This window comes from Psittacula echo (assembly GCF_963264785.1).
Source record: "Psittacula echo genome assembly, chromosome: 24".
NCBI classification, from domain to species: Eukaryota; Metazoa; Chordata; class Aves; order Psittaciformes; family Psittacidae; genus Psittacula; species Psittacula echo.
In genome coordinates, this window is record NC_137759.1 from 3,705,089 (window position 1) to 3,715,261 (window position 10,173).

General features: G+C 45.8%; 2 protein-coding genes across 6 annotated transcripts in view; both read left to right on the forward strand.

Moving 5' to 3' along the window:
* Positions 1-4,542, forward strand: part of MYO9B (myosin IXB) — a 42,057-nt gene extending 37,515 nt beyond the window's left edge. For 2 of the 3 annotated variants that reach the window (XM_080633903.1, XM_080633904.1), the window contains 5 exons: positions 553-684; positions 1,618-1,741; positions 2,802-2,941; positions 3,213-3,340; positions 3,482-4,542. In XM_080633903.1, the coding sequence (XP_080490029.1) occupies positions 553-684; positions 1,618-1,741; positions 2,802-2,941; positions 3,213-3,340; positions 3,482-3,918 (961 nt within the window). In that variant the 3' untranslated portion in view covers positions 3,919-4,542. Of the gene's footprint in view, positions 1-552; positions 685-1,617; positions 1,742-2,801; positions 2,942-3,212; positions 3,353-3,481 lie in introns of all 3 variants that reach the window. The other variant, XM_080633905.1, reaches the window with a different exon arrangement.
* Positions 4,543-4,881: 339 nt separating this feature from the next.
* On the forward strand, positions 4,882-8,397 carry USE1 (unconventional SNARE in the ER 1). Of its 3 annotated transcripts, XM_080633930.1 has the most exons (8): positions 4,882-5,182; positions 5,397-5,446; positions 5,624-5,702; positions 6,209-6,361; positions 6,581-6,599; positions 7,327-7,357; positions 7,576-7,738; positions 7,940-8,397. In XM_080633930.1, the coding sequence occupies exons 1-8, from the start codon at positions 5,081-5,083 to the stop codon at positions 8,120-8,122; spliced, it is 780 nt and encodes a 259-aa protein (XP_080490056.1). In that variant the 5' UTR covers positions 4,882-5,080; the 3' UTR covers positions 8,123-8,397. The 3 variants fall into 3 exon arrangements, with proteins under 3 accessions (XP_080490056.1, XP_080490057.1, XP_080490058.1); XM_080633931.1 differs by lacking the exon at positions 6,581-6,599 and having other exon boundaries at positions 6,209-6,356; XM_080633932.1 differs by lacking the exons at positions 6,581-6,599; positions 7,327-7,357 and having other exon boundaries at positions 6,209-6,390; positions 7,552-7,738.
* The last annotated feature ends 1,776 nt before the right edge of the window (positions 8,398-10,173 follow it).

The window sequence follows — 10,173 nt, forward strand, 5'->3', positions numbered from 1 at the left end:
GTGTATTTGTATCAAATTAGGTAAGAACAACTTTGAAGACAAGGTAGATCTGAAAGCCTAGGTGAGTCTTTCCTGAACACCAGGATTTATACAGATGAGTACACAGTGAACCGAGGATGTCAGTGTACTTGGTAGGGACTGCATAGGGATTATAAATGCTTGCACAAACACTAGTTTTAGGAGCAGGGATAAGTGATACTGGTAAAGGGGCTGCTTTCATCCAAGGAACTTGAGAATTTTCCAGGTGGTCTTCTGAACAGAGAGAAAAGGTGTTTTTAAGGAGGAGGCATTAAATCACCAGAGTTGCTTTAAGAGGTTACCAGATTAGCTTAGCCTGGATGGCTCCTGTTCCTTTCTCTGATGTATGAGACTTTGAATACCTAGGTGTGAATTAATGTTGAAACTTCTTTGGACTGCTCTGTATACTTAGTACCCCACAGATTTCCATACATGCTGTTTGGGAGCTCTGACAAAGTTTGATCAGTTTGCTTCTATCCTAGCAAGGCTTAAAATCTGTTTTGTTTTGGTTTTCCCCTGAACATTGACTTTCAGAGTGGCTTTGATAGAAGATGTCAACCGGATGTCACCCAACGCCTTGGCCATTGTTTTTGCTCCGTGCCTTTTGCGTTGTCCTGATACCTCTGACCCTTTAACCAGCATGAAAGATGTTTCAAAAACAACCATGTAAGTTTTAGCAGTCTGCTGCAAAGTAGTACTTTGAAATATGATGGAAGGCCATTTGTATTTGGTGCAAGCTTATTCATATCAAGCTGAGAAACTCAGGGTTAAGAGTTGCTAAATTCTGGCTCTGATAGTGCTGTCCATTTATATGCCCTTCTCAAAGTCTTTCCACCTGTCTCAAGTTTACAAAGCATGAAGTAGGGTAACTTAAGTCTTAAATAGCAGGTTTGTATTTTACATCAAGATAATCTTTTGTGGGGATTGTACACTAATCGTATGTATTTTACTGATATACAAGCCATAATAAACAGCAGGAGGTAGAATTAAACTGCCTTCCTGCATATTTGGAAACCCCTGATTGTTTCTTCTGTGTTGTTCCTTGAATTGAAGAGGGTTCAGTCCTTGAGCCTCTTTGATCTCCTCTCACCCTCCAGCAGCTCTGGCTCTCTGAATCCTCCTCACCATCCTCACTGCATGGCTGGCCTTGTGTCTGCCTCCAATGAAAACAAAGTTTGAAAAACTGCAGCTTTTTGTAACTTCTTCCTGACCCATGGGGCCACAGAAGTGGAAGAGGGCAATTGCAGGGTCATTCTGTATCTACCAGTCTGTGGCAGCACAGGAAGGATGGGCAGAAGCAGCAGTTAGTGGGCATGGTAATACCTGTTTACTTACCATTGTTGTGTACAGTCAGCATGAGAGGCTCTGGTTAGCCCAGGAAGAACATGTGCCAGTGTCTTCAACAGTCTGTCCTGTTTTGCTTGCTGTGTTGGTCTCTTCGACCTGTTCCCATGCCATTGGGACACTTTGACTGCATGTCATCCGTGTGCGTGTGTGGCAAACATCCCCAAGCCTGGAGAGGTATCTCATCCCACTGTCATTGTCTTCAGAGCCTTTAAAGAAAGAGGCTGCTTAATAAACTCTTGCCCTTTTCTCCAGGTGTGTAGAGATGCTCATAAAGGAACAGATAAGGAAGTACAAGATAAAAATGGATGAAATCAATCAGCTGGAAGCAGCTGAGAGCATTGCTTTTCGACGCCTCTCCTTGCTTCGGCAGAACATGGTAAGTGTTGAAACAAACCACCAAGCCACGCCATCCGGCAGAAAGCATCTCACCAGTTTCTTGGGAAGGGATATGTTAGTTGTTCTGTCCATCCCATTCAGTAAGTCAAAGATCAATTGCAAGAAAAAAATGGATTTGGACTTACCCAAAGCTGTAGGTAGGAGCTAAATACACAGCTGCACTGTAGTCTGTTTGGTAAATGAAGGGTGCAGGGGTGGGGATCCGCTCTTGTGGTCAAAATCACGCAGTAGAACTCAGATTGCTGAACTTTTTACATGGCAAAGGAGATCCTTCACTCCACAGGCGGATAGTGGACAAAAATATGCTGTGTTCTAATAGGGCAGATACATGGCAGGGGGGTTGGAACTAGATGATCTTAAGGTCCTTTCCAACCCTAACTATTCTATGATTCTATGTTTCTTTTGGTTTTGTTGTATTGATTTAAACCAAACCAAACTCTGATCAGAAGCCTCATATAGTGAATTTGGTCTTGATCTCTCCCTAGCTCTGGCCTGTAAAACTTGGGTTTTCTTCCCCTTATGAGGGGATGCTGGTATGTACACTGCCTGTGTTAAGAATGCATGTGTTGGGGTGTCTTTTTCCTTATGGTACTATTGCATGACTAAAATACTTACTACATATATTGTCACTTGGTTTTAAATGCTCTTGAACAATCAAGACTGCATGTATTGGTGCCAGTTTCTCCCCAGCCTGCATGCAGGGCTCCTGACCTATTCTGTCATAGACATTCTGAATGTAACATGTATTCAATGTAATAATATTACTTGTAAGTGACTACTAAAACTAATCTGAGACTGGCAAATCAAATTGCTACGCTTGAAAAGAACAAAACCCCAGGAATGAGGTGAACAGAAAAATTTCTGTTGCTTTTTGAGGTGTTTGTATGGATAACTAACAACTCCCCATCAATTCCATCAGCTTTTCATTTGGCCTACTCATTTGTCTTCCACCTTGCCAACTAGTAGACAGGCAAGACTTGTATAGCTTCTATAGCTTCTTATGACTTATGAGAAGTGTTACATGTAAATTTCTCTTGCAGGGTAAAAGCTTACAGGTCAAAGGCAGTGACAGTGGCAACTCAGAACTGGACTCGTTGCATGAAGAGGAGGACGTTTCTGAAGCAGATAACCGGGAAAAGGAGATTCTCATCGATCGCATACAGTCAATAAAAGAAGAAAAGTAAGTGACCCTTTATCTCTGCAGAGCATGCCCTGTGCACTTGGAGGTAATACAGGTAGTAAAGCAGTATACCTTTTGTCCCAAATGATCCAGTTAATTTTGGTCTATAGGCCTTAAAGGAAAGTACAAAGAAGTAGCTGAGAGGAAAACCCATGAGAATTAATATGTAATGACTGCATGCAGGCAGGTTTACCTCTGAGCATGGGCTGCACAAAGTTGCTCGTATCAGAGGCTCTGTCTTTAGAGTGCTACAATCTCTGTTTTGATGCAGGGAAGATATAACTTACCGGTTACCTGAGCTTGATCAGCGAGGCTCTGATGAGGAGAATGTAGACTCTGAGACCTCAGCGAGCACAGAGAGCCTGCTTGAAGATCGAACAGGACGGATGGATACCGAAGGTCAGTATTAAGGTAGTGTGTGCTTTTTTTATTCTCCATCTTTCACCACATAAAGCCAGGTGACCAGATGCTATCTGGTCACAGTTGCTTGCATCAGCTTACTTGCTTTCGGTATCTAAGGATTTTGTTTCTTTAAAGCAGTTACTGGATTACGCTGCCATACTCAGAGCTCCAGTAAGCCTGCCAAAGACATTTGCAAAGTGCCTTCTGTTTTACAAACCTCTTCAAATTCTCCCTCTGCATCCCTGCCTTCAAGACACAGATCATCTTTAACACTGTCCAGGCTTAAAGTGCCCCGTCGAACTCCAGTGATACCAACAGCAAATATAAAGCTTCCTCCCGGCCTTTTCAAGTGTACAGAATCCCAGGGCAGGATTTCAGCTAACGAAGAGCCTCAGCTACCGGTGAGACGAAGGGAGCAGCCAGCGAGGCGAACCGATCAAATCCACTCGGTGTACATTGCACAAGGGTCTGCCGTGGCCCACGCTCAGGAACTCTTGGATGAATACGAACCAACAGCGAAAGTCAAACGGAGGTTTTCGGACCCGTACTCTCACACTCCCTGTATAGAGAAGTGAAAGATGCTGTCTGGACTTCTTTGAAGTTGACTGCAGCCTTGGCTTTAACCCTTTGGAGGCTGTGACCTTGTTCATGTTTTACATGGCTGCTGGGAAGGTGGCCTGGAAATCTGCAGTACTGTAAGGGTTAAGTAAGGTTGTTTCAAGAGAATACTCCTCACTTTTAAATTAAAACCCTGCAGTGAAAGTAGAACATAAAACTTACGGTGAGTAAAATACATGGGTTGAGCGTACAGCAGAAGTCCCCTGATTCTGCTGCCGTGCCTGTTTCCATTTGCCTTACAACAGACTCCAATGGGACCAGCAGTGAGTTTGGGTCGGTGTGTGTTGCCTTCTTTTTTTTATGTTTTTATGACAACTTTCTGTGTGGTTTACAGAACTGTTCATGTTGTAATAGTCTTAACTGAGACCAAACTATATAAAAACGTTTATTAATACATTGCACTTTTAAAAGTACACGTGTTAGGTTATTGATGCCTGTCTCGTCTGATGAACCATCTCTTCTGAAGGAGGCTTTGAAGTGCATCTGTGCAGTGCAGCCCCTGAGGGCAAGGTGCCATCATACAGAAAGCGTTTTGGCTCCGCACCAGCCCTCCATGGCACTGGTGTGAAATCCGTATTGTGTCTACCCTGCTCCATGTTGGAGTATGCCAGCAGCGTACTGGGAGCCAACACCAGCAACTGGGAGGTTGAGGCAGGGGATCCTGCTCCTCTGCTGCGCTCTGGGGAGACCCCCCTGCAGTCCTGATCCAGCTCTGGGGCAGCAGCACAAGAGGGACGTGGAGCTGCTGGAGCGAGGCCAGAGGAGGCCACGGAGATGCTGCGAGGGCTGGAGCAGCTCTGCTCTGGAGCCAGGCTGAGAGAGCTGGGCTGGGGCAGCCTGGAGAAGAGAAGGCTCCTGAAGGGGAGACCTCAGAGCAGCTCCAGTGCCTAAAGGGGCTGCAGGAAACCTGGAGAGGGGCTTGGGACAAGGGCCTGTAGGGACGGGACAACGGGAATGGCTTGAACCTGCCCGAGGGGAGACTGAGCTGAGCTCTTAGGCAGAAGCTCTTCCCTGTGAGGGTGCTGAGCGCCCGCCCAGCGCTGCCCGTGCCCCGCCCCAAAATGGCGCCCGCCGCCTGGAAGTAGCGCTTGAGGCCGCTTCCGGTAGCGGCCGTTCGCGATGGCGGCGACGCGGCTGGAGCTGAACCTGATGCGGCTCCTGAGCCGGTGTGAGGCGCTGGCGGCGGAGCGGCGGGACCCCGAGGAGTGGCGGCTGGAGAAGGTGAGGTGCGGCCCGGCATGGTGGGGGGAGCCCGGCCGGGGGGCCTTCCTGCCGCGTTGTCCCTGTAGCAGCGCGGTTCGGCTTCTCGATACAGACTGAGGCAGTGAGCGCTATGGAGGGATGAAAGCGCGGTCTCGCCCTCAGCCGTGGCTGCCTTTGTCAGACAGAATATTTCGCCTTAATGTCGTCGCTTAAAAGCTTTCTTCTTCCCCAGTATGTGGCTGCTCTTGAGGACATGCTTCAGGAGCTGAAGAAGCAGAGCAGGTGAGCCGCCCTCTGAACCGGCCGGGTGAGGTTCTCTTGTGGGCTTGTTATCAAAACGCTTCTTTAAGAGCCGTTTATAGGGGCTCTTCTTCCATTTATTTTATTGGGAAAGTAGCCTGAACAATAGGAAATCCTGATAACGTTTGGTTTTCATGTGACTGTTTTCATTGCTGACAGCAAGCCAGCCCCAGAGCTGCTGAATGAATACTCTCGCAAAGTGGACTTCCTGAAGGGGCTTTTAGAAGCTGAAAAATTGGTAAGATCGACTAGTTTGGCTTGTAAAAACCGGTATTCTCTGTTTATGGTTACCTTATTGCCTCGTTCTTATGTTTGCCTTTGTTCTACATTTCAAAGTAACTCTTAATAAAATCTTTGCAGGCAGTCCTTGTGAAAACATGAATAAATAGGTTGGTTTTTTGCCTTTAGGTAGAAAGGAGGTGTGGTATGAAAGGAGAAACTTGTTTCCTCCTCTTCGAAAGCAAAGTACATCTTCCCTACATCCTTCTCACCTCTTTGATGTGTGATGCAGGGGCAGGTACTGTCCTTGAGGCCTGACCCCTGGTTTGGATGGTGCCACGTGCATCAGGCAGGCTCTGAAATGCCAACAAGCCTTGATGCGGTTAGTGCAGGGCCAGGCAGAGTTCGCTGGTCTGTGGACAGCAGCTGAGACAGGCTCCCCACATCCTTGTGGTCACCCCACTGTTGGCCTCATGCTGCAGAATGTGCTATTCATTGACTTCTCATTGCTTCTTCCTATCACAGCCTTCCTCAACTGAAAAGGCTCTGGCAAACCAGTTCCTGGCCCCTGGCCGCACCCCTACAACAACTAAAGAGAGAACCCCAGCCACCAAAACAGTTCATCTGCAAACAAAAGCTCGTTGCACAGGCAAAATGAGGAGTGAGCTGCTTGGTACAGTATGTTTTGGTGCTGCTGCTTCTTTAGAGTGGCTCTTTTTGCATTCTGCTGCCTTTGGTGGCTGTGCCTCAGATGTGCCCCAGGCTGGGTGGGGAGTCACCTTTTTCTGGTTTGGATAGTTTAAATACTGGGCACAGGTACTATGCTAGGCCTGGAGGACTGTCTGTTGTCACTGGCCCTTTATAATACTCTGTTTTGTTTCTCCTTTTGCCTCCGAGGACCCCTTGGCTATAGATGGTAAGTTTAATCAGTTGTTTTTTCTAGCTTTAGTTAACCTGAGTCTTACAAGGAGAGAAGGAGAAAGGTCACGTATTAGAGATTGGCCAAAACGTAGTTTTAATTTAGTGGCTCAATTCAAGATGGCAGATTTGAAAACCAAACAAAACTACAACCCCTGACAGATGAAAGCCCAAGTGTTGTTACCACTGTAGTAAGCAGGGCCTTGTAGGAGCCCATTTTTCTAGAACTCATGCAGGAACAGACATTCTAATTATAGAATTAGCAAGGACAATTTATCTTTATTGTAGCTGCTGTTTCATGTGATTTTAGGAGCTTAGAGTAGGTGTTGTTTGATTCCTCCCAAATACACAGCCATGTTATTCATGTAGGAAACTGGTAGGAATTAATTCGCAGTTTCTGTAGCTACTATTGTAGTGGTTGGAGCTAGGCCAACCTAACATGTCCTGAAAGGGAACACTGAGGCACATAGGCTTAAAGCAGGCCCTCAGGGATATGATTCATCTGAGCTTTCTCTTCTTTCAACCCTGCTTTTGAAGTTCTGTGTTGGCTTTTCCCTATGGACAGCAGGTGAGCTTTTGAAATCCATGTTTTCTGGGGCAGAGGGCCAAGTAGGATTTGGACATTGGAAAATCCCTTACAGAAAACCTATTTCTTCAACCTGTGATTGCATGGGAATTTATAACATGCTGAAACACAAATTTCTTTCTTTTTCTTTTTTCTCCAGATTCTGAGGAGTTAAACCTAAGGAAGCGGAAGTAAGTCAGAATTCCTCATTCTGATGCTCAGTGTTTCAGCAACTGCTTTCCCAATGACCTTTAAATCCCAGTTGTGCTTCCATTTGGGTGAGATGCTGCAGGTAGAAACTAGCAGCTGATCTGTCCTTGTTGTCAGAGGTGCAGAGTCTGGGGACACCTTTGGACATCAACCCTCAAAGAAGTCTAAATCCCAGTTTCTTCCCCTTACGCTCTTGCAGAGGGCTTGTGTCCGATGAGAAGCAGTCAGCAGTGGAGCTGGATGCTATGTTGCAGCATCATCAGGACATGCAGGAGAAATTAGCTGAAGAAATGCTGAGCTTGGCTCGTAGTCTCAAAAACAACACTCTGGCTGCACAGAACGTGATAAAACAAGATAACCAGGTAGGGCATGTGCAAGTGCTAAACCATAGGTTAAGTGCTAATATGTTAAATACTCTACCTATAACTTGATGGGAGGGGGGAGACTTGGAGGCAGTACCTATCTGCTTCTGTAGTGGAGATGAACCTTTCCTCTGCTGGAAGAAATAGTGGTCAGAAGTTCCACATCTAGGTTTGAAACCATTTGCTCTCTTTGCTCCACAGACACTATCGCATTCTCTGAGGATGGCAGACCAGAACTTTGAGAAGCTGAAGGATGAATCTGACCGCCTGGAACAGCACGCAAAGAAATCAGTCAACTGGCTCTTATGGATAATGTTAATTGTAGTTTGCTTTATTTTCATCAGCATGATTCTCTTCATTAGGATTTTCCCCAAACTAAAATGACTGTTAGTTTTTTACTTAAAACTGCCAGAAGTGCAGTTGGAAAGCTCAGTTGCTGTGATAACTGTCAGCAATCAATGTCTTTGCCACCTACCCTGTCCTCAGAGAGGCTGTGCATGGCCTACCCTTGCATCTCTTTCTTATTCAATTACTGGATTCGGGGAAGAGTTTTGTGGGGAGGGCTTTCTACACTTGGGTACTTGGTTTTTTTTTGTTACCTTGTGAATATTGTTGCCTCTTCAGGGGAGAACTGGGATAAAGATGGCAATTTATGCTGAGCTGTTATTGAGTTCTTTAGTGGATCCATACAGTTCTGCTTTTAATGTGGCTGTAGCAAATGGTACAGCTCCTAAAAGGCATTTACTCGGTCAAATATAAGGAACAGCTGAAGTCACAGAACTTTTCCTGTCTTTACAGCTTTCTGTACTGAACTAAGACATTGCTGCCAACAGGATATTTAACCACACTTTGTAGAGACACAGCTGTAGGGGGTAGAAAGAGAATGCTGCCAGATTGAGAGTATCAGTAGGGAACACAAATTCTCTCGCCTTTTTCCCAGGTGGGTATTTTGGACTTTGGACTTTACAGTCTTCTGCAGTTTAAACTTAATGTAGAAGGGCTGAAGTTGCTTGCTGTCGCAATCTTTGCTTTCCTTTTTGTTTACGCGTATGTTCTCACAACCAGATGTTCATTGGTTTGATCAAGAGCAAGCCAGGCTGGCTGTGCTTTGGTTTTCCACACGAGGGTGCTGTCCCCATTGGCAAAGACTGATGTTCTAAAATAAGTGATGTTTTATTAAGTACCTAAAATCCTAATTATTTCAGGGAACAACTTAAAGCCTGATGTTTAAGGGACTGAGTCCATCTTTGTTTCAAACCCTTTTGGATGTCTTGGTACATATCCAAAAAACCTTATCTTTTATGGCTGTGGGAGTGAGGGGCAATATTCAGCAGTCACAGATCAAAACTGATGATTTATACAACAGAGGACAGGCATGGTTAAGGGCTTTTCAACAAGGCTTTGTATTCTGAGATGGAGCTTTACAGGCTTGTGCCATTGAGACAGTATTGGGGTCCTGCTCCAGCTCATGGGGAATGGTCACCCCTGGTGAAGCTCTTCCTGCTGTGCTCTCAGTAACTACACCAGTATCTTGATAGTAACTCAATAGAAAGATTGGACCAGATGATCCTTGCGGTCCCTTCCAACTTGCCAGTCTATGATTCTATACTTTGATGCTGCAGGGCAGTGTGCTGGTGAATCTCTAAAGGGGGCATACAAGAAATCTGGAGGGGGATTTCTTAGAAGTGCCTGTAGGGACAGGCCAAGGGGAATGGCTTTAACCTGCCAGAGGGGAGACTGAGATGAGCTCTTAGGCAGAAGCTGTTCCCTGGGAGGGTGCTGAGGCGCTGGCACAAGGTGCCCAGAGAAGCTGTGGCTGCCCTATCCCTGGCAGTGCTCAAGGCCAGGTTGGACACAGGGGCTTGGAGCAAGCTGCTCTAGTGGAAGGTGTCTAAGCAGCCATAAGCAACTATAGTCGCTGATCCATCTGCCACAACACCAATCTGTTTGTGTCAACCTGGCTATTGAAGCAGAAACTGCTTTCAAGCCATCACTCTGCTGCGAGCTTGATTGTGTAATGTTTGATGGGGAAGGAAGGTGGAGACTGAAACGTGTAAGCGAGAAAATTTGAACAAGTCACTGTATTTGTTTTCAAATTAACCTTTCTAGCCACACAGGTATTTATAACCATGCTTATTATAACTGTGCTGACTAACAGCTTTAGAAAAGTCTGGAAATAAAGAGCTGATGGACAGCGTTTCAGTAAGATGAGAGAACAGTCTTAAAGTGCGCCAGGAAAGCATTATTGCACACTGACAAACAATAATAGTACACATGACCTGCCCTCCTGAGGCTTGAAAGCAAGAATGATGGGGTAGGATTTTTTCTGGCCTGTGTAAGGCAGGAGGATGGAATACATCATCTTAAGGAGATTCTTACTTCTTTTCTGGGCTTAAACTCCGCACAGCTGCGCTGCAGGGATCCCAGAGCTGTGG

What these genes read in the sequence shown, in the direction of transcription:
- USE1 (XM_080633932.1), top strand. Translation starts at nt 5,081, where the DNA reads ATGGCGGCGACGCGGCTGGAGCTGAACCTGATGCGGCTCCTGAGCCGG. An exon ending in AGGAGTGGCGGCTGGAGAAG is followed by an intron (nt 5,183 to 5,396) that starts GTGAGGTGCGGC and finishes CTTCTTCCCCAG; the next exon opens with TATGTGGCTGCTCTTGAGGA. An exon ending in GAGCTGAAGAAGCAGAGCAG is followed by an intron (nt 5,447 to 5,623) that starts GTGAGCCGCCCT and finishes CATTGCTGACAG; the next exon opens with CAAGCCAGCCCCAGAGCTGC.